The 26,372-nt window shown below is 45.3% G+C and overlaps 1 protein-coding gene and 2 non-coding genes across 15 annotated transcripts; all 3 read right to left on the reverse strand.

Moving 5' to 3' along the window:
• Positions 1-858: 858 nt before the first annotated feature.
• Positions 859-931, reverse strand: TRNAE-CUC. The gene has a single exon. It is a non-coding gene; the product is annotated as a tRNA-Glu (tRNA).
• A 17,428-nt stretch (positions 932-18,359) lies between these two features.
• Positions 18,360-21,670, reverse strand: LOC119303792. 13 transcript variants are annotated; one of them, XR_005147997.1, is made up of 4 exons: positions 21,065-21,665; positions 20,809-20,866; positions 19,995-20,073; positions 18,368-18,650 (listed from the first exon to the last, which is right to left on the reverse strand). XR_005147997.1 is itself a non-coding variant. In XM_037580944.1 (3 exons), the coding sequence occupies exons 1-3, from the start codon at positions 21,463-21,465 to the stop codon at positions 19,758-19,760; spliced, it is 471 nt and encodes a 156-aa protein (XP_037436841.1). In that variant the 5' UTR covers positions 21,466-21,665; the 3' UTR covers positions 18,368-19,757. The 13 variants fall into 13 exon arrangements, 5 of the variants coding, with proteins under 5 accessions (XP_037436841.1, XP_037436842.1, XP_037436839.1 ...); XR_005147995.1 differs by having other exon boundaries at positions 19,995-20,180; XR_005147994.1 differs by having other exon boundaries at positions 18,368-18,922; positions 19,995-20,180.
• Positions 21,671-24,700: 3,030 nt separating this feature from the next.
• Positions 24,701-24,773, reverse strand: TRNAE-CUC. The gene has a single exon. It is a non-coding gene; the product is annotated as a tRNA-Glu (tRNA).
• Positions 24,774-26,372: the final 1,599 nt, after the last annotated feature.

Genomic DNA, 26,372 nt, shown 5'->3' on the forward strand with positions numbered 1-26,372 from the left:
TCGTCGTCGATGGCTCGTTGTCGCTGGACGTCGAAAGGAAAAAGGCTCAAGACAGATGGAGGACATTAATGCGAATGAATTTGGCGACGGACGGAGCATCTTAATGGCTACAAATTAAAGAGCGTGAATCTGGTTTTTTGGTGGGTTGGCAACCATGATTTCTTATAACGTTGAACATGCTTCCTTTTGTATGATCATCCTAATGATTACCATCAATTTGTTACTTCAGTTTGATGGCATTGACTGTGAAAGCTTTTCGCTCTTGCGTCCTAGTGAAACCCAAGACTTTCTTATCTGTTCATTATTACGTATTTTATTACTAATCAAATAGGCGCTGTTTAACCCATGTTCTTTGCATCTGAGCTGGTTGACCGTTCTGCTGAAGGGATGTGCAACTGACGCCATCGTAGCATGGTTGTCTTGTCTTACCTTTTCCACATTTCTCCCAGAGCAGGGAAGCTTTTGCTCAAGACACCAGTCCGTTGTACAATGCCAAAAATATATTCAGAATCACAACATGCATTTGTGGCGGTCTTCTTCAACCCGTTGTTCTTCTTCAAAAGGTTCAGGGTTCTGCTTCGTTAGTCAAAGAAACATGTACAGTTGGTCAGCTTGTTGCAGCTCCACTGAATGTTCCCAAAGAGGCACTGAAGAACACAGAACATTTAATCTCCTAGGACATTAGATAGAAGTCTTCATCATGCTTGCAACTAGTCAGAAATTTGTTAAGATAAAACTGAAACTGTTTTATAAAGATAAACAGGCAGAATGATGAATGTGAATGAATCATTAAAATCTGGGAAGAAGTGTTGAACATGTGAATGAATCATTAAAAATCTAAGGAACACGAAAAAGGAATTCCGTCGCCGGGACTTGAACCCGGGTCTCTCGGGTGAGAGCCGAGTATCCTAACCACCTAGACTACGACGGATTTTTGGTGGTTCAACTAATTTTCATTTGTAATATTTCGCTAATGGAGCGGAAAATTTATGGCCCCGTGCTTGCATAGTTACCGGGTTCAGAGAAACTTATGGCTTCGTCCCTCAGGCAGGATCAAATTTCTACCCGATATTTCTCAAGAGAAAACTCCGATCGAATCAAAAACTGATCCGTTGGGGTACATTCAGCGCTCCCACGTGACTAGGCTCATGATGCCATTGTGAAGGAAGAATAAATGATGTCTTACGGTGTGAGTGCGTCAGGGTCAGGCACTATCCACGCTGCCAAAACTTCATGTATGAAAGGGAGGAGAGATAAAAGCAAGAGAAAGTGACTACAATCACCGTGTACACAAATGGGTTTGACTCGTTCTTAAACAAAATATGATGCGCTCTATTCAACAAGAAACATCAGTGTAAGGAGTAGGTCCCAGATACAACCTGGAATGAGATAATGGAAAATCTAGATCATGGAGTGTTCGCTCGACCTGACAGGAGCGTGTATCGTTAACCGTTACATTAACCCAACAATTAACACGAGGTATGATGTAACCTTAGTCTTGATGTCACTCACTTTTGGCACTTGAGCTTTTGGATGACACTTGAGTAGTCGAAGCAAGCACAACCTCACCAAAGGCTTCGCCACGAGCAACATTGAGAGCACAACAAGTAGCCCTCGACAATATTGACACTGCACGCCTTGGAGAGGGAAATTCTAAGGTGTAGTTTTTCAGGCATGAAAGGATGTGTCATATGGTTGAGGCAATGCACACAGGAAATACCCTCCTGATTGCGCAGGAAAAACGGTCACACGACAAAAACCTTCGACACACACTGTCTTTTTCTTTTTATATCGTTGTTTGAGGCTCGTCAGGTTTGCCGCTTGGTGCCATTGTTTGTTGCTTAATTGCTCCAAAACCCACAAAAGTTACCTATCTTAAGCAAGTTGCGACCAAGTTCTTGGTTGCCATACTTTGTTTTAAGAATACTAGTGCTCGACATGTACCCATTGTTAAGCGAGTAAATAGCATAAAACTACTAGTTTACAGGCTAAGGTTTCAAAAAACTACCAGTTTTTAATTTTTCTCAGAAAGCTACCAAACGCGCGGTCCGCTGTTTCAAAAAACCCAAACCCGCGGTGACTAGCGATTCAACCGTTTTTCTGACGGCCTGGGCCCATCTGTCAGCCCACGTGGCCACGCGCGCTCACGGCGCGACAGTTGACGGCCGTTAGCCGACCGGCCCGGTCGGAACTGGGGTAAATATACCTGCTCGGTCGGTCGGGATCACACGCTCGCTCACTCTCTCATGCTCGCTCACTCCCCTGCTCCCAGTCCCCTGCTCCAGTACGAGCTCGCCGCCGCGCACCGTCTTCGAGGCCGGTGGCCGTCGACCTCCTTGCCGCAATGCCTTCCTGGAACGACGAGGAAACCAGCTCGGAGGAGGAGTGCGAGGTTGTCAGCATGGACACTGGACTTATGGTAAGTTCTTTGCCACCTAGGGTTAGGGTTAGGGTTAGGTGCTAGTAGCTTAGGCTTCAGCCATGGATGTTGCTTAGTGTAGTGTTGTTGTTGTGTGTGTGATACTGTTCTTGATTAGTGAGGGTGGGGTTTGATTGTAGGATTGAGGTAACCTAGGGTTCATCTCTGTACAATGTTAGGGTTCATGCTGATTTGGGGATTTAATGAACAGTGCAAGTTGATTCTGGTATTGAGTGCAGATTGAAACTAGTGTTTGTTGGTTATTATGGTTGTAGGAGGAACCGGACACCACTGTGGAGCCCCTTTTCTGTGGCCAACTTGAGCTTGCTCATCCCAAGTGCATTCTGCACCAACTGAGGCCTATTAAGCGTGTTGCTTTTGAAGGGCCTGTAACAGGGAGGCGTTTCTATGGCTGCCCAGTCCAGGTTAGATGCCAATTAAGTTTTTTGCTATGGATGTTCAGTGATGTTTGATATGATGCAGCAGTTTGTTTGATATGACAAACACATATGTATTTTTGTCACTTTGGAAACTTAATCATGGCATTGTAATAACTTATCATATCTCATTTATGTTATTAATAGTTAAAAAATCTTAAGTTTATCAAGTTAATCATGGAATTGAAATAAGGTACTAGTCCTTTTGTAATAACTTATCACATTTACAAATGTAGGAAAATGGTGTGAATTGTGGTGTTGTAGAGTGGGTCGATGGGCCTTGGCCAACTGTTCTTCAGAGATATTTGTGCAAGCTATGGGAGATGTTCCATGAGCAGAACTTTGGAAGGGTACGTGACAAGGAAAAGTTTGAGAAGGAGTTGGCCAGGCTTAAGAGTGAGCATGAAAGGGAGTTGGCCAAGCTTAGGACTGAAAATGACAAGCTTTGCATTGAGTACACCAAGCTTGTTGATGATGTATCCAAGATGTTTGATTGGCAGGATGGTAGGATGGACAAGCAGGTGTACCAGAAACAAATGGAGGAGGAAGAACTTGAGAAGAAGAAGAAGGAGCTAGAGGAGAAAGCCATGTTGGAGGTGCAGATGGAAAAGCTCAAACTTGCAAAAGAGCAGAGGTGCATTTTGCAGAGCCAAGTTGATATCATCAGGAACACCAGGAAGGCTATGAAGGATGTTGAAGTTGACAGAGATGTTCTTAAGAAGGAGAAGGCAAAGCTTGAGCTTGTTGTTGCTGAGCTGCTGAAAGAAGGGTATGGCAGCAAGGAGAAGTTAGAGCAAATCAAGGCCATCCTTGAGTCTTGAACTTGCTGTGATATGTTGGTGAAGTAAGTACATCCAAAGGCCTTTATATAAGGATGTGGCCTGGCATGACTTCAAGTGATTATGGGTGTACATTTTGGGGGAATGTGAAGTTTAACCTAGTGTAAGAACCTTATTTGCTATGTTGTTAAGTTGTAATGGATCACCTATGGTATTAAGTGTTGTAATGGATCATCTATGCTATTAAGTAGTGGAAATGGATCTCTTATGCTACTAATTAAGTTGTGGATCTTTTATGCTATTAAGTGTTCAACTTGATCTTATATCTTTTATATGTTATTTGTTAGCGTACATATATTATTTCTGTGGGTAATTGGGCTTAGTGGCCCACTACTCTCTGACCAAATGCAACCCTAGGCCTACTAAACCCAACCCCCCATCCATCTCTCAATATAAACCCCTCCCCACCCCCACCCTTTCCCAGTGACTCCACCAGCCGCCACCCAAAAGAAACCCTACAGATGGATCCTGACATGGGAGATGCCACAGAGGAAGAGGGGGAGGCTGTGGAGGTTAGGACAGCAGCAACTGCACAGAGGAGGAGGAGGAGGCGCATGCAGAGGGCCCTAGAGGCGGCCTAGGATGAGCAGCAAGAGGAGTTCAACCGCCGACTCTCCAACAAGGTACTGGAGAAGTGCAATGATGAAGAACTAGAGCTGGTTTTCACTGGAGGCAGGGGAAGATCATTCATGGAGATCATTAGGTGGGCAAGGATTAGGGCAGCCATGGCTCCTCATCCAGCAACTAGGGCCAAGTGGGTCCGTTTCTTTGAGCGCTATGACTGATCTAGCTATCTACCTTTCTATCTGTAAGTCAATTTAAGAGAGAGTTTTGGTAGTTTTTGTGAGATTTGGATGTAATCTATGAGACTATCTATCTATGTAATCTATGAGACTATCTATCTATCTAGAGATCTATCTATGTAACATGTGGATGTTTCTGAATAAATGTATGCATTTGGTCAGTGCTCTCAGTACCATATAATGCACTTGGTTAGATAGATATCTTTCTATCTATGAGACTATCTTTCTATCTATGTTTCTATCTGTAAGGTGTATATCAAGTGTTGAATCCACATATAGATAAAAGTTGCAGATGAAATGAAGTTGCAAACAAGTGCAGAATCCACATACAGTACCATATTACAAACCAAATCAAACAGTGCAGTATCAAGTACTTAGTGAGGCAATGTTATTACAAACCAAATCAAACACTATCAAGCACTTGGAGTTCAACAACTTCAGCTAGTTACCACTTGCATAAAACTAATCTTTCAGCCTATTAGATGGCTTCCTGACCCTCTTTGACCCATTCTGCACAACACTTGTACCAGATTGTCTAGGAGCAATGAAAGATCCAGTGCCAGCTCTATTGGCAGCAGCTGACCTGGTGTTCTTTGCTGGAGAAGACCTTGATGACCTGGTGTTCTTTGCTGGAGAAGACCTTGATCCATTGCCAGAAATAGTTGTGTTCTTCTTCTTGGGAGGTGGTACTACTGTTGCAGAAGAGGTGTTGGTCCTGCTCTTCTTGAGAGGTGGTGGTGCTGCTGTTGTAGCTGGTGTTGCCCTCTTCCTTGACCTAGAAGCTGTCTGTGTTGACTCAATTGTTGTTGGAGGAGGAGTTGGTGCAGGTGCAGAGGCAGCAGGTACCCTTGGTGGCCTTTGTGCAGTTGCAGCCATTGAAGAACCAACCTCAGAGTAGTTTGCTCTATTTTCCTACACAACAATATTAGTTAGAACTATTTTTCTACAAATGAAATGAATGTAACAATGCAATGAATGTAACAATGGAATGAATGGACATACCTGGTGCTTGTTCAGCCTCATCTGGAACTTAGGTTTCAAAGGGACACCACAATTGTTGATCCTATGCCCTTGCTTCTTGCAGTTGCTGCATGTCACTGTACCAATCCTAGAAGTATCCTTTTTAGCTGGCACCTCAAACAGGCCTTTCCTCCTGGTAGTTAGTTTTTTACCTTTCTTTTCTCTAAACACAAGGGGAGAAATATCATCACCAGGTGTATGAGGCCAATGGTCAGGACCTAACACAGGGAATATTATGTGCTTATATGTTTCATAATACATGGGTTTCTTGAAAAAAGCAGAAACATAGTCTTCAGGGTGTATCTTCACTTTCTGCATTGCAGCAATGGCATGACTGCAGGGGATAGCTGTCATGTCCCACCTCCTACAGTCACAGGTCTCATTGTTCAAATTAACACAATATGTGTTTTCAGAGCTACCCGTGACCTGCCATATCCCTAGCCCTGCCATGTATGCTTCACAATATTTAGCCCACTTCTTCCCCTCTTCTAAAATCTCTGAATAAGTAGGTGTGATTTCCCATCTGCATGTCTCTATCTTCTCTCTGATCTTCTGAAACTTAATCATCAGCTTTGTTCTTATGCCCTCTAACATAGTCCTGATTGGCTTGTTCCTAACATCCAATATCATTTTATTGAAAACCTCACTAAGGTTGTTTACTACCAGGTCTGTTTTGCACACAGTGTCCATTTTATACCTAGCCCAGGTATGCTGTGGTATCTGTGACAACCACTGCCAAGCTTCTAAACTTTCTTTTTTCAAATTCTCCATGCCTAAATCATGTCCATGTTTGGTAAAGGAATATGCAGCCTAATCTAAATGTTTCTTAAGTTCCTCTCCTCTGAAACCAGCAGATTGGAAATTGGCATAAATATGTCTAAGACAAAACCTTTGTGGAGAGTCAGGGAATACATCATCTATTGCATTCAACAATCCATGTTCAATGTAAGGTAATCTTAAGTGTTACTCATCTACTGAATAACATTTTACTCATGGCAAATGTAAAGGCAAATGTAAAGACTAGGTTCAGAACAATACCTTCTGCCTGTCAGACATAATTGTGTATTTGCCAAACTTATTGTCAGTTCCAATGACTGTTCTCAACTGTGTGAGAAACCATGTCCAACTGTCTGTCTCTTCCTTATCAACAACACCAAAAGCTATTGGGAAGATGTTATTGTTGCCATCCCTCCCTGTAGCTGCCAATATCCGCTGACAGTGCTTAGCTTGATGACGCAACCATCCAGACCTGCTAACATGATAACATGAGTGCCTAAGTACATCAATGTTTAAAAAGCATATAAATTTCTGAATACTTACCTATAAATGGCCTGCATCCATTCAGAAAACCCTCCTTGCATGCAAACAAGCAGTAAAACATATAGTGAAACCTTGGGGTAGGAGTTGGGTTAAGTGGATCCTCATGTGTTGTTACTATGCACCTACTGCCAGGGTTAGTATCTAGCACACACTGCAGGTAGTCCCTTATTCTGTGATACTGGAGTTTGTGATCTCCTTGCACAACCTCAACTGCTTACTTCCTTGCCCTATATGCCAAGCTTTTAGGCACATGCACACCAAACTTCTTCTTTGTGTATGACATAATTGTGTCAACACCAGCTCCAGGGTTGGATCTGACTGTATCCTCACAAACCTTAGCAACCCAATTGACTGTCACCTTTGTGTTCTCTCCACTTGCTCCACAAGTGTGATCCAGGTTCATCTTCTTGATACTGAAAGTTGCCTCATGAGCTATCTTGGAGGCAACTATGTAAAACTCACAACCATGTTTTCTGTCAGAGCACCAAGCAATAACCCTAGTTGATTCATTTTTGTGATACTCAAAGTTCCTAAGAGTCCTCACATGAAAATTTCTAAGTGCTTCTCTGAACTCAACTACATTTTCAAAGCACAAATGCATTGCAAACTGCTCATGTGCATCAGGCCTTGATGGATCATACCATATCCTCTCCTTCTTCTGCTTCTTCCTACTCTTCCTTCTAGATGGCAGCCTTGGTGCATCATCTTCATCACTTATGCCAAAATCACCTGGAAAACAGTACTCATCAGCTTCAGGGACATAATCTTCAAACTTGATGTGCTCAGGCTCACCGTGAGACTTGCTAGTTGGGCCAGGTTTTCTAACCGGCTTAAGCTTTTTGGCTGCTTTTGTAGTTACAGCAGGATCCTCTACTACTTCATCTTCAAAAACAACTGGTTCTTCCTCCCAAAGTTCAGAAGGTTCTGAGTTAGCTGCACAAAAGTGCTCTGCAGTATCAGTGCCAGCCTCATCTTCACCCCTACACCAAGCTTTGTAAGAAATTTTCTCCCCTCTGTAATCACCCCTAAAGAACTCAAAATCTGAAGATGATTTGTCATCTTCAACTTCATCTTCTTCCTCTGGTACATCTTCTTCTTCTTCATCTGCTTCTTCTTCTACATCTTCTTCTTCCACAACTGTTTTCCCTTTGTTAAAATTGCTGCTTTGCTGTGTGTTCATGTAGGGCTCATCAGGGGTTAAAGCTGGCAAACTAGCATTAGAGGCAGGGTACATAACACCTTCTTGTGAAACTCTGTAAACAACAGGATCACCAACATGATCAATGGGGATCTGTTCCTCAACTGCTGGGCTTGGATCAGTAGCTTTTCTGACACTGATGTTCAGTACCTTATTATCAACAAATAAGTCAAGCATTTCCTCTAATGCCTCCTCACTATCCAGGGCCTCCACACCCTCCAGCCCCTTTCCCTCTTCCTTTACATATGTCAGAAATGCATCCATGCCATAGCCCTCCAACTCAACCAATGCTAATATGGTCAGATAACTGATATCTGAGGAAACTGAATACTTTTTCTCCATATTATCTATTTCTTGGAAATGTAGCCTCAAGTCCCAAATCTCCTCATCTAAGTTGTAGGATTAAATTGACAAACAACCGTTTTTTAAGTCACTGAACATTACTGAACTTTCTTCTAATTACAGTGAATGCACTGACCAAATGAACTAACCAAATGCACTTTCTTCTACACTGACTTAACCAATAAAATACAGTAGCATGTCAAGAACAAACAATTACTACTCCCTCCGTCACGGTTTAGAAGGCACAGTTAGATTTACGTGTGTTTCCAAAATAGACAAGATTTAAGGCGCCAATACAATTACTCCTACTAGTACTGTATGCATGCGAGATGCGACCGTGTGAATCTTACGCTGCTCACGTCGGGGTGTAATTGATGCATGCATGGTATGAACGTGTGTGTAAAAGCTAGTTCTGCATGCAAGGGAAAAATACCCGCTGGAATCGGTCTCCACCAATGCATGCGTGAGGGCTGCTCATTTAGTGGCCATGGGTTACTGCGCATTGACTTTTCAAGCAATTAGGCGCTGTGCTATTAACTACGCTAATATTTTTCAGTTGCATACAAAGAAAACTAGAGCCAATCGTGAAACGCCTTGGTCCCAGAGATTTCTGATGTATGCCTTCTAAACCGTGATGGAGGGAGTATCTCTAGTTCTAATTTGAACTAAAGCACCCAAAAATTTTAACTAAAGGACCCAGACCAGAAATATTGACCAGTGTTTACCTCACTCCACCAAAGGACGACGCCCAATGGTGGCCGCCTCCTGGATCAGCGTGGATGCGCTTCGCCACTGCCCTGGCCGCGCGGACTTCCGGATCTGAGCTCGCCGGATCCACAGGAGCCGCGGGCGGTGATGGCTGCTGCGACCGCTGCGCCGGGAAGCTCGAGCTGCCTAGCCATTTGTCCACCTCTGACTGTCCACCGCCCTCCTGGCCGGTGCCGCCTTGGCTTAATAGCTCGCCGCCGACGACATTTGGCTGCGCCGCCGCCATCGCCCACCTAGGTCACCGCGGGGGAGAGGAGGGGGAGTGAGAGAGTGTGTGGCCCGACCGCCTACTTTGGTTCCGACCGGACCGCGTCGGCTAACGACCGTTAACTGCTGCGCCGTGAGCGCGCGTGGCCACGTGGGCTGACAGATGGGCCCAATCCGTCAGAAAAACGGTTAAATCGCTAGTCACCGTGGGTTTGGGTTTTTTAAAACAGCGGACCGCGCGTTTGGTAGCTTTTTGAAAAAAATTAAAAACCGGTAGTTTTTTGAAACCCTAACCTGTAAACTAGTAGTTTTATGCTATTTACTCTTGTTAAGCAACTTACAGTTTCTCACCCGCAAGTTGCACCATCATGATATCATTAACCATTCCATTCTTAGTTTTGACAAGCTCCTCTGCAAGTTGCGCCGCATCTCTCAAATGTGATCGTGGGAGTGACTGAGGAGTTTTTTATCGGAAGCGAGGGAAAAAGCCTTCCGATTTCGCTGCAAAAGCACCAAGGATTTCGCTGCGTTGACCAGGAAAGGCCAAACCCTCCCTATTTCTCTCCATCGCAAAAACCTTCTGATTTCATGTTGGTGGATCCGCACTCCTATACTGACGACACCCACCTAGTGATCATACATGCCATGACCGTATTCGACCTCCACTTCGCCACCTTCACCAACATCTTCATGCTCATCCTCTCTACGCCGCACACCAGCGACCGCCTCCTCGACCACCCATTTTTGTTATTTAATAAGACATATTGTGAAAAGAAAATTTTAAAATGGAGAAACTTTGCATATGAAAAATAAAATTGTTTATTTTCTTGGAAATAAATATTCATCTCATATGAAAAAATGTTCATGCATGAGAAAAACATTTACATTCATTCATTTGAGAATAGTTGTTCATACATGAACATTTTTTTATTACAGACATATGATTTCTATTGTACATACGTGAATTTTTCTTTATCTTCTATACATGATATGTTTTTTGAGAATACGTGAACTATTTTGTACAGCACAGTTTTTTATAATCTGCTAATCAATATACCTTTTTGTTAATAAAAAATCGAGGACATAAATGGGCCGTGGCGTGGCCGTAAATGGGAGCATGAATCACACAATATGGCCTGTTTGAGTTGGGCAAAGCCTTTCTTGGCTTTTTGCTCAGCCCATACAACACTCTCAGCGGCCTTTTGTATTGACCGAGCGGTACACGTGGACGTGGTGCCTGTTCACGGCGGAGTCACCTTTCTCTCGTCCTCTCCCCGCACACGACGGCACACCAGTAGACAGGCAGCTCAGCTCGTGGCGAGAAGGCGGCGGCGGCGGCGGCGGCGGCGGCGGCCAGGTATCTCTCTTATTCCTGGGTAGGTCTCTCCACTTCGAAGCTTGACGGCTGTTCTTAGAGTCTAGTTCGTCTTAGTTCCATCTGTCTGCTCCCCCCGCCTCCGCCATACACTGTCAGCTCCCGACCCAGCAAAATCGATCGATTGCTAGTTCCACCCCAGGGATCCCGTTCGCGGGGGTTGCTGCGTAGAGTTCTATTTTGACCGTGGTAGGCTAATGGAGGCTCAAACAGTTGGGGATATTTTCTGGAGGCCTAACCCTAACGTCGATGAACAGAACAGTGTGTGCTAATTCAATCAGTTGTATATTTTTATTTTTCGTCAGAAACTATCCCTAATGCTGCTGAAAAAAGTGGGGGATGTGTTTCTACCTTGTAGCTTCACGAATCGCCCGCCGTCGCATCTTTTATCATGGTTCTACCAAAATAACCTTAGCTCTGTTGGATATTTTCAAGTTTAAACTGAACTTGCAGTCTTCTTGTGGGGGTTTGTTGAAATGCATCGTTTCGATATTGCAATCAGATTCTTCTGTTAAGTCGTCCTAAGAAAAATTGTGATATTTTCCCCGGGGCATTTTTTTTAAGTCTTGACATGAACACGCACATGGGGCATCACTTTTCTTTGCAGGGAAAGACCAATGGAGGACGACGATGCAGCACCGCATCTTCCTATGGACATCTTATACAAGATCCCGACACACATCTCTGATCCAGCCTCCCTTGCCCGCCTCGCTTCGTCCTGCAAGTTCTGGCGCAATCTCATCAAGGACCCGGCCTTCCTTGAGCGCCTTAGGAGGCGGCACCGCGACCACGGTTTCACCCCGTCCCTCCTTCTTGGCTTCTTTTACCAGGACAAGAAAAGGTCTTCCTCTGACCTCTGGAAGTATTACATTGACAAAACCCGCTGTTTGGCACCAAGCTTCATGCGGATGTCTGAATTGTCGCACTTTGTTGGCAGCAAATCTGCTCGCAATGCTATTAAGCCACTATCCCTTGAGACCTTTATTCCAGGTCTTGGTGCAAGCCTTAACTTCTATAAGCCCATTGCATCCCAAGACAACTTCCTGGTCCTCCGCCGCCAATCAGAAGTTGCCACGCCCAACGGTCAGGCCCTGAATGATTTATTATGTGTCTGCAATCCTCTCACTGGCGAAACCTTTGAGATTCCTAGCCACAGATATGTACCTCCTGACCATTATGCCTTGTTTGTCACCAATGATGTCAACATTTATGGATGCATGTCCCAGTCCTTCCAACTGACCGGCATTTGGATAAAAAAGGGAGATCGTTTCATCTGTGAGTGCTACAGCTCGAAGACTGGAACATGGACGAGATCTCAAGGAGTTCCTCATCTAATGCATGGCCTTTACTTGGTATCATCCCAGCCACTGCTTCTGGTGGTGTCATCCATTGGCTCTGTGGTAGCTGGAAACAAATGTCGCTCACTCACATTGCCACGCTGCACATTGGCAATATGGAATTGTCATACCTGGAGCTCCCACCCGAAGCAAAGCGCAACAAGGCTCCAGTGTTGGGGAGTTCAGCAGACGGGGGGATTCTGTTGCTCATCGTGCAAGGGCTTCAGATGTTACTTTGGAAGCACAGCAATGCACTTGGCACTGACTCGAGCAGCTGGGTGCTTTCTGAAAGAATTGACATGCGAAGTTCCTTGCCGCAGCGGGTGGCCACATTGGGGATCAGGGCAAAGGTCAGGTTGGAGATGTTCCGCGGCAAAAGTGGGACGGTGGTGCTCTGGATCGATGAGGAAGGCCTCTTTGTGTTCAGCCTCAGCGATAGGTCGATGAGGAGGATCGACAGTGCGCATGTGACCAAGAAGTACTTCCTCTGCCCATATGAGATAGATTGGCTGTCCTGCCTCGCGATCACGAACCTTGTCGTCGATGGCTCGCTGTCTTTGGATGCAGAAAGGCAGAAGACCCAAGGCAGATGGAGGACATTAATGGGTAGGAATTTGGCGACAAACGGAGCATCTTAATTGCCATTAACCTGGTTTGTTGATGGTATGACAACCATTAATTATAATATCATTGAACGTGTTTCCTTATGTATGATCATCATAATGATGGCTATTAGTTTGTTACATCAGTCTTTTTTTTGCGAGGAAAGAGTGAATATATTAGCTAGCAATAGAGATACAATCGGTGTTCATAGCTATGGCAATTTCCTGAGGGAAATTTCTTAGCCAAACTGCAGTTTTCACCTGCTCTCTGCCTAGCTGTGCTAAGCCATGGCTCACAGAGTTGGCTTCGCGACTGATTTTGACGATCGAGACATCTCTTTCCTGAAGAAGTTCACGAATATTCTGGACACGCGACACACAGCGCGACAGTTCGTTACATCAATCTAATGGCATTCACCGTGAAAACTTTTGCTCTTGTGTCCTAGTGAAACGCAAGACTTCATACACTGTTTTTTAATTGAGCTAAGCGCTGTTTTTCTAGTGAACTAAGCTGTGGTTAGCCCATGTTCTGTCTTTGCATTTGAGCTGGTTGGCCATTTTGTTGAAGGGGTGTGCAGGTAACGCCATGGCAGCATTGCTCAATGGCTGTCTGATTTTGCTGGTACCATGAATTACTATATTCAGAATCGCACCATATGGTATCGTGACAATCTTCTTCAACCTGTTGCTTTTCTTCAAAAATTTCAGTGTGCTGCTGGAGTGGGTTAGTCAAAGGAACATGTACAATAGGCCACCTTTTTTTTTAGAGGAAAGGCATCGGCCGAGCCCGAGAGGAGGCTCGAACCTAGCTCGGCTTTGAATTAACAAAGCCATCAACCGGCCAGGATTACATCGATCAACCACATACAAGCAACATGAAAAAGAAAGAAAAGGAAGACACTGAGGCACAACAAACTCAGGCGGCCGATACAAGGTGCAAAACAGGACAGTGCACAAACCAAAGACTACACAAGCAGCTACCAAGATGAAGCTGAAGAACTAAGCTTGGTCAGTCAAGGTCTTCGTCCACCGAAGCAACCAGCACCGGACAAACATCGAACTTGTGGAAAGCAACAATGTGAAAGGAGAAGGCTCAAGTCCACTCCAGCATGATGAACAACCTGGGCATAATGAAATCCGTCTTCGTCGCCGTAGGAGGCCACAACCTTCTCGTCGTCGGCAGGCGAAGTGGTTCCCCAAGAACCCGGATTCACAAATGTCAACCAGGTGTACCATGGGAGGGGCTGCAGCAGACCACATTGTGCTCCACAAGAAACTTCAGTTGCCATGGCACAACCACGAAGGAGACGCACACTGCAGGATAGGAACATGAACCAAATCGACACGGCGAGAGGTTGATGAAGAGCAATGCCGCCACTGCAGCCACCAATACATCCAAACTCGACATCCACCCCGCAGTCCAAGGACGACGCCTTCAGGAAGGGGAACGGTGCCGTAGCGCCGCCGTCGTCCCGAAACAGGACCAAGGTTTTCACCTAGATGCAGGGGCAGATTGGTGGGGGGTGGGATACCTCAACGAAGCCTCCAGGAAGTAGTTCGACACCGCGGCATCGTCGTCGTTGTGGCCGCCGCCGGCGGCCAAGGGTTTCTCCCGGTCCCAGGAGCCCCACCGCCAAAACACCGCCAACCGCCGGATCCGGCGAGCAGAGTCGCACCGGAGCTGAGATCGAACGGGAGAAGGCGAGGAGGGTGGAGTTGGAGCTGGTCGAATCAGATCTGAAGGCGGACCGACGGAGGAAATCCGGCCACCGCGAGCTCCATCCACCGGGGCCTCGCCGCCCAAGCAAGCCGAGGAGCCCAGCCGAGCACCCGCAGCCGCCGTCCGCCGCAGGGAGCAGCGCTGCCCACCTTGACCGGGGCCGCCACCCCGGCACACCATGCCCTCCGCGCGAGGAAGGAGCGGCAAGCCTCGCCGCCACCTTCCTCGGCGCCGCGCGGGCTTGCCGGCGGCAGTCTCCGGTGGCGGCAAGGTCTGGAGGAAGGAGGGGAGAGGCCGGCGGCGTGCTAGGGTTGGGGGCCGCCCGAGTCGCCCCAAGGGAGCGACGCGGGGGCGAGTGAGGGGGAGCTCCATCAGGCCACCTCGTATCAGGTCAACTGAGTTTTCCCTTGAGTGTCTAATCTCCGGACTGTCTTATTTTACCGAATGCTTGTGGATGTTTTAAAGAACCGACTTGGTTGTAGAGTTTAGGGTTAGTCCACTAATCAAGCCTGGAACAACTTAAAGCTAACACTCGTTCTTTATTGTGGTATTGCCTATTCTGTTACCTACTTGTGTACTGAATTTTGTGAAACGTTAGACAGAAGTAATCTGTCCTTCATACTGTTAGGTTTTGTAGAAGTGTCTCAACCCCCGTAATATGGGAGCCCGCATATATATATTGATATGGCGAGGCCAGCTCTCGCAGGAGGCATACATCGAGGTAGTTGAAACCACCAAAGAGATACATGGAGATAGAGAGGATTACATCAAGAGATAAACATGAAAATAAAACAAAGAGATCTCCTCTAACTATCCCAACCGACGGTGGCCCATATCCATACGTGACAATGTTTAACACGCCCCCTTAATCACAACTGTCTCAAGTTGAGATTACGCCTGAATTCTTCAAAGCTTCTGGTTGGTAAGGCCTTTGTGAAACCATCTGCAAGCTGGTCTTTGGAAGGAATAAACCGAACATCAAGTTGTTTATTGGCAACTCGTTCTCTCACAAAATGAAAGTCTATCTCAATGTGCTTGGTTCTGGCATGAAAAACTGGGTTAGCAGACAAATAAGTGGCACCAAGATTGTCACACCACAAACAGGGAGGTTGAACTTGAGGTACTCCAAGTTCTTTAAGCATAGATTGAATCCAAATGACCTCTGCTGTGGCATTTGCTAATGCTTTATATTCTGCTTCTATACTTGACCTGGACACAGTTTCTGGCACACCATGAAATTAGGTTAGGACCATAAAATATAGCAAAACCTCCTGTAGACCTCATGTCATCCAAACAACCAGCCCAGTCTGCATCTAAGAAGGCACTCACAAGTGTGGAAGATGACTGCTGAAACGTAAGACTTGTGGCTAAAGTATTTTTTATGTACCTCAAAATTCTTTTGGCTGCTGTCCAGTGAGCTGTGGTAGGTGCATGGAGAAACGGACACACCTTGTTAACTGCAAAAGAGATATTTGGTCTGGTAAGAGTTAAGTACTGAAGACCACCCACCAAGCTTCTGTACCCAGTAATGTCCTCTTGAGTCAAAGGTTCTCCTTCTGTTAAAGACAAAGTTTCTGAACTAGACAAGGGTGTCGGTGAGGATTTGCAATTTGCCATGCCAATTCTGCTCAACAACTCTGTTGCATATTTTGCTTGTGACAAGTGAATGCCATTATTAATTTTGTTTACCTCAATACCCAGAAAGAAATGCAAGTCTCCCAAATCCTTGAGGGCAAATTCTGACCCTAGGTCTCTGAGTAAAGCTGACACTGCTCCATTTGAAGAACTGGTGACAATAATATCATCAACATATATGAGGACAAATATGAACGTTTGATGCTTATGGTAGATGAACAAGGAGGTGTCAGACTTTGATGGAATAAAACCAAGTGCTTGCAGTTTCATACTTAACCGTGAGTACCATGCTCTAGGTGCTTGTTTTAATCCATATATAGCCTTATCAAGCTTACACACATAAAAAGGTGCATCTTTATCTTCAAACCCAGGAGGTTGTTTCATGTACACTTCCTCTTCCAGAACACCATGGAGAAACGTGTTCTGTACGTCTAGCTGTCGAAGACTCCATCCCCTAGACACAACAATTGACAGTACAAGACGTATCGTTGCAGCTTTAACGACTGGACTAAACGTGTCCTTGTAGTCTATGCCATACCTTTGCTTGAAGCCCTTTGCCACAAGTCTTGCTTTATAACGATCTACTGTGCCATCAGATTTCTTCTTGATTCGATACACCCATTTACAGTCAATCACGTTCCTGCCTTGCCGAGGGGGAACAAGATGCCATGTCTTGTTTTTCATCAAGGCCTTGAACTCTTCTTCCATTGCTTGTTCCCACCTGGGATCATCAAGAGCTGCTTTCAAACTATTAGGTTCACCAGCAGTACATAACATGCCAAATTTTGAGAAGTTTTTGTAATTCATACGAGTAGTAACTCCCCTTTGTAATCTGGTGCGCTGTGCCACAGGAGAGACCACAAGTTGTTGCTGCACAGGCGACCCAGGAGGTGGAGATCCTCCTGCGTCAGCGTCAGATGCTGGCGATCCCAATCCCGAGGGAGATCCTGTCGCTGGCACAGGCGACCGCGGGCTGGGCGACCGATCCGCCCTGGCGCTGGGGCCGGGCGAGTCTGCGGTTGGTCCCCTCCACGTGCCCTCCTCCGGTTGGCGCTGGATGGTGGGTTGCATGCACCCACCCGTGACGCTGCCGCTGTCCACTATGGGGTGCACGGGCACCGAGGCAGAATCAGGCGCTGCAGCGCCGGATCCCGAAGCGGATCTGTCTGCCGCCTGCAGGGGCGATCCCGAGGCGGATCCACCTCGTTTTTCGGTGTCTCCTGCTGGGGGGCACATAAAATGATGCCCGCTTGGATCCAAATTTTCTCCTGATGACGAATCTGCGGCAATAAACTCAGGCAAAACATGATGAGTAGTCAAAGGTTGATCAGTACTATTGTGTTCACCCCCGTGATCAACGCCGGATAGGGAAGGTGGAAGTAGAAGTATTTCTTGTTTAAGAAGGGCACCAGCATTTGGATGAAGGGATGCAAAGGGGAATTTTGTTTCATCGAAAACAACATCGCGGGAGATGTAAACACGTCCCGTGGCCACATCTAGACATTTGACTCCCTTGTGTTGGGCACTATAGCCAAGAAAAACACATTGTTTTGATCTAAAGCTAAGTTTGTGAGTGTTATAAGGACGAAGATTAGGCCAACACGCACACCCAAAAACACGGAGAGAAGTATAATCTGGCTTGGTGTGAAAGAGGCGCTCAGTTGGGGTTTCATTGTTGATAACTCGACTAGGGAGTAGATTTATAAGGTGAACTGCAGTGAGGAAGGCCTCATCCCAAAACTTCAAGGGCATGGAGGCACACTACACCACAACACTACATCCCCAACAGACAAGTTGGTCGGGAAAACAACGGCCATCGACAGACAGTCGGTCGGGAAAGACTATTGCCGACCGACCTTGTCTGTTGGGGAAAGTCGAGACGGGAAAGCCTTTTCCCAACCAACATATCTTTCCCGACCGACTGTTTGACGGCTATCAGAAGCATTACCGACCGACTTTCTGTTGGCCCTGCCATGAACCTTTCCCAACCGACTGTCTGATGGTAAACTTTCCCGACCGATTGTTTGATGGTAATTTCTTTGCCGACCGACTTTATGTTGACATTGCCATGAACCTTTCCCGACCGATAGTCCGACGGTAGTATATTTGCCAACCGACTTTTTGTCAGTCCTACCAAAAATCTTTCCCGACCAACAATAGGACGTTGTTTTCTTTTGCCGCCAACTGATCGATAGCATTTTTTTAGCCAAGCAAGATATATTTAATACCCACCCATTATTTGGCTTGCGCCTTGCCAAAAAATATCAGTCAAGTTGCACATCTCATTACAACACAATATCAATCATGTTAAAGCAACTTGCATGTACTCCGAAAATATTAAACCAGAACAAAAGAAGAATATTCTTATAGATAAAGGTAACTAACAGAAAGGAGGAAACATTTATGTTTCTGTCACTGAGGCACCTGATAGGTTTACAAAATGATATATGCATGTCCAGGTGATTCATCGTTTGCTCCATTACACAAAATACCCAGTTGACAAGACACCATATAGGTTTACAAAATTATACCTAAAAGACACATTATTTTTACTCCATTACACAAAATGTCTAGCTGATGCAAACTGCCATATTCATGGTTCCCTCCTCGTAATCTTGTATGTCATTCCTACAAAGGATAAAAAAGTCACCGGTGAATTCATGCGTTCATAGAGATAATGGCAAAAATAATAATTGTATAAAGCATCAATGGCAAAAACAAACTGTGGGGTTTTAGTATTATAAAAACACGGCATGTTCAGAATAATGCCACAACATGTTCTAATTTGAATCTGTGATGTGTTAGGCATAATAAAACATCAATGCCACACTGACCCACCATGTAGCCTGTATCAATCTCCACAAGCCGCAGACCAGGAAGTATATTACATGGTGTATCATCTGGACACAAGGCAACAATTTAGAATGTCCAGACGCCCAATTATTGGGAGCAACACATCCACGGACGGACACACGAAAGCCATTCTTGTAGAAAAGACTGCATAGTTTTCTTTCTTTTTCTTCTCTGGGGTGGAAAAGACCACACTTTGCTTCACTTGATGGCAATAAATTAGGCAAAATGATTACTACCTAATACACAGCTAGGAGTTTCAATGATGAGTGCAGCATGGCCTAGGAAAAGTATTGTGAAAAACCCACGTACATCAGGAGGTTATACATACTTCCCCTATGTTAGAAATGAATTTCAAGGACTCCATTTGGTGTACACAATTACACATACATATAGAAGAATCTACTCGCAATCATTTCTAAATGCAGTACTAAGCACATGAGGACCTGCAAATTACTAATCAAAAAGCATATGAACTTAGACTGAACCTGACTATTATATTCATAACAGCGTCAGAGAAAAGCATCTGTACTTCAGTGCCACAAATTAGATTAGATTTAGCCATTACTTTCAGAGAAGCATATGTAATCTACATACAAATCTTCAGAAGGTATAAGAGCCAGAACCTAGGAAACCATCAGATTACGCATAAGAGAAATAAACTATCTCGTCTGCTGTTTAAGATTTGGTTATTACATTTCTGCTGGCGTGTGTTAACTATTGATGACCATCCTCTGATCCCACTGCACTAAGCACTAGCAATTCAAGCTGCGATTGGGTGCCCGTGGTGCCACATCCAAGCCCGCAAAAATTGTTGTCGTGGACACCCACAGGTAAGGTGCCAAAATGATGTGGAAGACCATGTGCTTCTGATAGTTCAACTTCTTATGATCCAAACTGACAGAGGAACATGTGGACAGTGTTAGAGAAGATATATTCACTTCTCTGGTTAATTTTGATGTTTTCATATTATGCGAGAAAAGGCAATATGGTTGTGCACAAACTACTGTGTTATCTGTATGAAGTTCATTCACGGTCAAATCTTTGTACCAACTTATAGGAACACTTATGCAAGATGAGTTGTGGCAATAGCGGGACGGACGCGGGCGAATTAACAATTACCTTTTTAGAACTAACTTGCTTATGCAATATGCACGGTAGGATCACCATTAAGCACCTGACTTGCTACTGCTCAGGATTCCTATACAGTACACAAATACTGTTGGGATCAAGGAGGTATGCACATACATTAATTTTCAAATAGATACCAGCGCTTTAAATGGAATATCTTGAAGCTTTCCTTCCCCACTAAAAAACAAAGAGAAAATTATCACAAAAATGTTCACTTATGATAACCAAGAGAAACCATCTGTGCGTAAGTGTTTTATAAGAAGCAACAATATAGTAGTGGCAAGCCAGGATATAGGTTCCATTCATTTCAACCATCATTATTAAAATTCAGAACTTGCGGTCAAAAACTATTTATTGTTGCTGGATTAAGATTCAGAAAACTAGCATACCATTTTGACATTGTAAATAGCATAGAAGACAATGCTCTTATTTAAAACATCCTCTGTTCTTTTGGTAAGTTTAACTTCTATTATAATAGAAGAAATCTCCATATATAATTTGTTCAGATATCCAAAGTCGAAACCTAAACAGTCAAAAACCAGCATGTAACCTGTTAGTAGTAACTTTTGCATGCTGTGAAATTGATAATGCAGGTTCCAACAGAAGCAACAAAATTCTATAATGACATATCAACATGTTTTTTATGACATTCAGACAAAATTCTTTTGCAGAAACAATGCAAACCAACTTCAAACTGAATGAAAAAGAGTGTCATCGGCATCCAGGTCAAGGACAACAAACATGTATGTTGGATAATATTAGATTAGTCATCCTCTCCCAAATATTACAAAGTTTAGAGGTGTACCAGCTTTTTCCCCAGACATTGTACTAGAATCCACGTCTGTCTGTGTTGCTGAATCAATCTGCGGATGCAAAAGGGATAGGTAAAGAATGATTGTTTGCCAATAATCAAACAATTATGATCTAGTAAGAGAAACTAATTTAATGAGGGTCTAGGAAAGACGAGTAGTTCTACTGCAAACTGACAAATAGGGATCTGAGGGAATTAAGATAAACCTACAGTTGCACATCAAAATTCGAAGCAAATGGGAAGGACTCACTGGTTAGAGGTAGGGGCCGAACGGCAGCCTCTGGGAGAAAGGCGAAGCAGTGTGCAGAGCGCCACCACCGGGAGGAACGCGTAGTCGCCAAGAGTGAACAACCACCAGGAAGAACGAGCCTCTGCCCGGTGCGCGAGGGCAGGGGCGGCGGTCTGGCTGCAGCAAAACAACATGGCAGTGTGGGCCGTCGCGTGCGGCGGGCGGGGGATGAACAGAACAGTGCGGTAGCCACCGGTGGCCGGCGCGTGGGACTGACGAGATGGCGGATCTACGCCATGTGGGCTGCTAGCGCTCTGTGCGGAGGAGATGCGCGAGAGGGGCGAGCCCTCCATCTCCATGGCTAGATGCGCACAGATAGAAGTCCGCGTACCATGTCCTCTACTTCGGGGTGGGGCTCGCATGCAAATCGACGGGGCGGCGAGGCCTTCCTCCACATCTGGGCGGCGAGACCTTCTTCCACATCGGGGCGGAGCTCGATCTGAGGGAGAGGATGGGAGCCGCCGCTGCTCAGATCTGAAGAGAAAGAGATAAGGGAGAGAGGGCCGAGAGATAGGGGATAGATTAGGTTTTTCTTTTTTAGGTGTGGGGGAGATGGGTTGTGGCCTGTGGCCTGTGGGGGCGAGGGGTCGAAAAATTTGGATTGCTTCGCGCGCTAAGTGTTTCCCAGGCGCGCGCACGCACAAATGTTTTGGCGGCCCAGTTGGCGACCCACGGTCGGATAGTAGTGTAACTTTTACCGACCAACAGTTTGATGCTATATGTTTCAGCATTCCCGACCGATAGTTGATTGGGACACGTGAGTATTACCGACCAACAGTTTGATAGAAGTTTTTCCGACCAACAGTCGGTTGGTGAAATTGACTTTTGCCAACACATGTCAGTAGGGAATGCAGTGTCGTGGTGTAGTGGCAGCAGCAAGGAGTGAAAACCCACATCAACAATGTGTCTGTGTTTACATTCTGCGGAGCCATTTTGCTGGTGAGCATGAGGACATGAAACATGATGAGAAATTCCTATTTTCTGAAAAAAAGAGTTGAGTTTTTCATACTCACCATCCCAGTCTGATTGCATGGCAATAATTTTGCTATCAAATTTTCTCTCAACTAGGGATTGGAAGTTGTGAAAAACTTGGAAAACATCGGAGCGTTTCTTAAGCAAATAGATCCACGTGTACTTGCTATAATCATCAATGAAGCTCACGTAATATGTGTGTCTACCAACAGAGGAGGGGGCTGGGCCCCATACATCAGAGAAAATAAGTTGCAAGGGTTTTTGTGGACACACTGGTAGAAATAGAATAGGGCAATTGATGACTTTTTGCCCTCTGACAAGCATCACAAATAGTTTCACGATCATGCTCACCAACAAAAGGTAGCTTATGTTTACTAAGAATTTGATAAACAATAGAAAAAGATGGGTGGCCTAAACGATTGTGCCATCGTTCTGAAGAGACTTTGAAGGCTCCATGAGCTTGCTTATTGAACTTGGAAAACTTGGGAATCAACGGATAGAGGCCGTGCACACATCTACCGCGATAGAGGACCCTCCTCGTGACCTGGTCCTTGATCAAAAAGAAAAATGGGTGAAATTCAATAAAAACTCCATTATCAAGTGTGATACGATGAACGGAAAGGAGATTTTTTTGATGCACTTGGAACATGTAAGACATCTTTGAGATGAATATCACAATGTGGGGTTTTAACAATAGACTGACCAACATGACTTATCATCATACCTGCAGCGTTTTCTGCTGTGTTGATTTGCTCCTTGCCGTGATATCTTTCATGCATGGTCAGCTTCTCAAGATCAGAGGTAATGTTCTCGTTGGCGCCGGAGTCAAGGTACCGGTTGGAGTCAACTCCGTAGGAGGTATTTGCTGCCGCCGCAACTCGTTTCCTCTCGGAGTTATCCTCTGCATAACGCCATTTGCACTCTTTTGCGATGTGGTTAGTTTTTTTTTTTTGCAAATCTGACACTTGTTCTCATATTCCTCATACCCGGCAAAGTGGCGACCTTGGTTGTTGTTGTAGTAGTGACGCGGCTGGCCGTTGTTGTTGTAGAAGCCGCCGCCGCCACCATGGTTGTTGTTGTAGTTGTTGTAGTTGCCGCCACCGCCGCCGCGGTAGCCATTGCCACCGCTGTTTCCATGGCCGCCGCCGCCGCGGTAGCCACCATTGTTGCCGCCGTTGTTGAAGCCGCCGTTGCTGCTGCCATTGTTGCCACCACTCTTGGGGAAACCACGGTTGCCCTTGGGAGGGCCACCGCGTCCGCGAGCGGCGGCGTTTGCGGAGGACTTGAAGGCGCCCGATCCAGATCCGTGGAACATCTCCACTCTCTGATCGAAGTTCGACACCATGCCGAACAGATCGTCGGCGGAGAGAGGCTCAGTGCGAACATCAAGAGCGGATATGAGGGGTTGATAGTCCATGTCAAGGCCAGCAATGAGAAAGGAAATTAGCTCTCCTTCGAGAAGAGGCTTTCCAGCCATGGCAAGTTCATCTGCGAGTGCACGCATCTGACCAAAGTACGCAGCAGCGGATTGAGAACCCTTCTGGGCATTGGAGAGGGCGGCGCGGCAGTTGTTGGCTCGCGACCTGGACTGGGCAGCAAACATGTTTGCGAGAGCAGTCCAGATGGCGTGGGATTTTTCTAAGGAGGCGACTTGCACTAGAACTTCTTTCGAGAGATTGCGAAGGAGATAGGCTACAAGCTGTTGATCCTGGATCAACCAGGCGGAGTAGGCTGGGTTTGGAACGATCTGATCTTTGCCTTCAGCGTTCTTTGAGGTGATGGTGGCTGGTGGTTCTGGGATTGTTTGATCTAGGTATCCTAGGAGGCCCGCTCATATAATCTGAGATCGGGCTTGAGCTCGCCACAGAACATAGTTCGTGCGAGTCAGGGGTTCTGAGATAGTGTTGTTTAGGCCAACGGAGGAGAGAGTTGAGCTGGAGGAAGACATGGCGAGACGAGGTTTGATGCGTTGGTGGAGATCGATGATGGAGGCTAGACGAGAGGGAAGAGGGAGGCTCTGATTACCATGTTAGGTTTTGTAGAAGCGTCTCAACCCCCGTAATATGGGAGCCCGCGTATATATATTGATATGGCGAGGCCAGCTCTCGCAGAAGGCATACATCGAGGTAGTTGAAACCACCAGAGAGATACATGGAGATAGAGAGGATTACATCAAGAGATAAACATGAAAATAAAACAAAGAGATCTCCTCTAACTATCCCAACCGACGGTGGCCCATATCCATACGTGACAATGTTTAACACATACCTGCAACGAGATTTGAGTTGTGATCCTAGACAAACCCTGGAAAGGACTTGGAAGACTCAGAACTGTCCTTGGGTAAAATGTATGCTGCGGAATTGTATTTTTTGTGTGTTTCTGATCCTGAAAGGGAATGAAATTAATGCTTTTTTTTTGCCGGGAAACTAATACATTGTTTCCACAGTTTCTTTTGAAGAACCTATAGAGAATGTAGGAGAGCTTCAACTGTCAAAATCAGGCCAAAGGTTTAAAACAAAGCCACGGTTTTGGAAGAGAACTGGCGAAAGCTACCATACTTTCTGACAAAGGAGTGTATGGATCAATGAAATGCTAAAAAATAAGTAGTAAAAGAATGCAAAACATTTCCGTCGCCGGGACTTGAACCCGGGTCTCTCGGGTGAGAGCCGAGTATCCTAACCACCTAGACTACGACGGATTGTGATTGTCTAAGACAAATGCTTCTTATAATGTATTGTTGTATTCCGTCGCAAGGACCAAACTAGACGCACGTAGCCGAGGAGATGCACGTTTAACTTACCCTGGTTGGTTTCTTGTACTAACAAGAATGTACCCCTCCATTTGCACGAGATAGTTCAACATGAAAAAAGTTAATTGTCCTACTGAGATCCACTAGGCTAGCTCTGCAGGAAATCAAACATGTTCAGGTGGGGCGTCGCGTTTAATATGTGCAATGGGAGGAGGGTTATATTTTGGCATGACACTTGGGTCACACTCATCTCAAGATTCATTTCCTTGGACTTTTTATTTATTTTTACTAATCCTGATGCCATCCTTAAGGGTAATGATTTGAATTCGCAATGTTGGATGTCTAGTTAAGAGATCATCTGGTAGCGAGGATACAAATTATTTGGGAAATTTATACAGATACTCTGTGATATCTCTCTGATAAGCCAGATGATGATTGTGCGCGTGCAATAAGAATGGGGAGTACTCCACAAGTTCCATGTATAGTGCCTTAACCCTTCATTTGGCTAAACTCTGAAAAAAAAGTCCACTTTTGAAGTTAAGTGTTTTTGTGTGGCAAGCATTGCATGATTGCTACGGGCCCACAAAATTTGACCAGCCAGGGCCCCTCATATAGCTTGTGCCCTTTATGTACTGCGATGGAATCCTAGCAAGTTCCTAGAGTGGATTAGGTGCAATGAGAGAGAGGGTTACTTATTATATTTGGAAAAGGATGACGGCGACTTGGTAGGCACTTTGGAATACATACACGTAACATTTAGACATCTGAATGATTTTTTTCTTTTGGCTTGTTCACATCATATGATCTTCATTCTTCAACGGTGGAGGCTTCTATGGCCGCAGAGGACACATGGGCTATTTGATCTCGCAATTTGAGATTGTCATGCCGTCTTCAAACATCTACCCATGAATGCTTAGTTATCGAGTTGCTCACTTAGCGCCTCTGTTTCATTGTTCTTCTTGTTTCGTAAAAAAAATCTTTTGGGGAGTTATGAGGTTTTTAGCCGCCTATGGTCGTGACTGAGGGATGGTTGGTTTGTGTTAGCCTTTTAAGTTGATTAGATAGATAATTGCTTGTGCATTGCAACTGATATAAACTAGTAGAACGCCCGTGTGTTGCTACAGGATACAATGCATACAAATGAATCAAACAATTTGTTTCTCGTACATCCGAACGTGTTCGGATCAAATGGAACCTAGCAGGCTCTCCAAAATCCAATCGTCTGAACGGTACGGGCTCTCCCATATCCAGACCATATATGGAGGAAAAATGAGGTTGTCCGAACTATTCATCATGTTATCTCCAACATGTGGGATCAACAAAAAAACCTCACTCCACGATGCACCCTTTCCTTTTCTTTGCCGAACCCTCCTCTCCCCGCTTGGTTTCCCATCATAGAGGGACATTTTTTGCCGGAGCCCTCTCCTTTAAAACTGGATGACGTCCGCCTCACCTTCGTCATGACGTCCTCTCTCCTTCACACCGTATTTCTCCTTGGACCGCTAAGGAGGAGTCTCCCATCGATTGCCCTCCTCTCCGCCCTGACCC

The sequence above is a fragment of the Triticum dicoccoides genome, chromosome 5A (assembly GCF_002162155.2).
Source record: "Triticum dicoccoides isolate Atlit2015 ecotype Zavitan chromosome 5A, WEW_v2.0, whole genome shotgun sequence".
Classification (NCBI taxonomy): Eukaryota; Viridiplantae; Streptophyta; class Magnoliopsida; order Poales; family Poaceae; genus Triticum; species Triticum dicoccoides.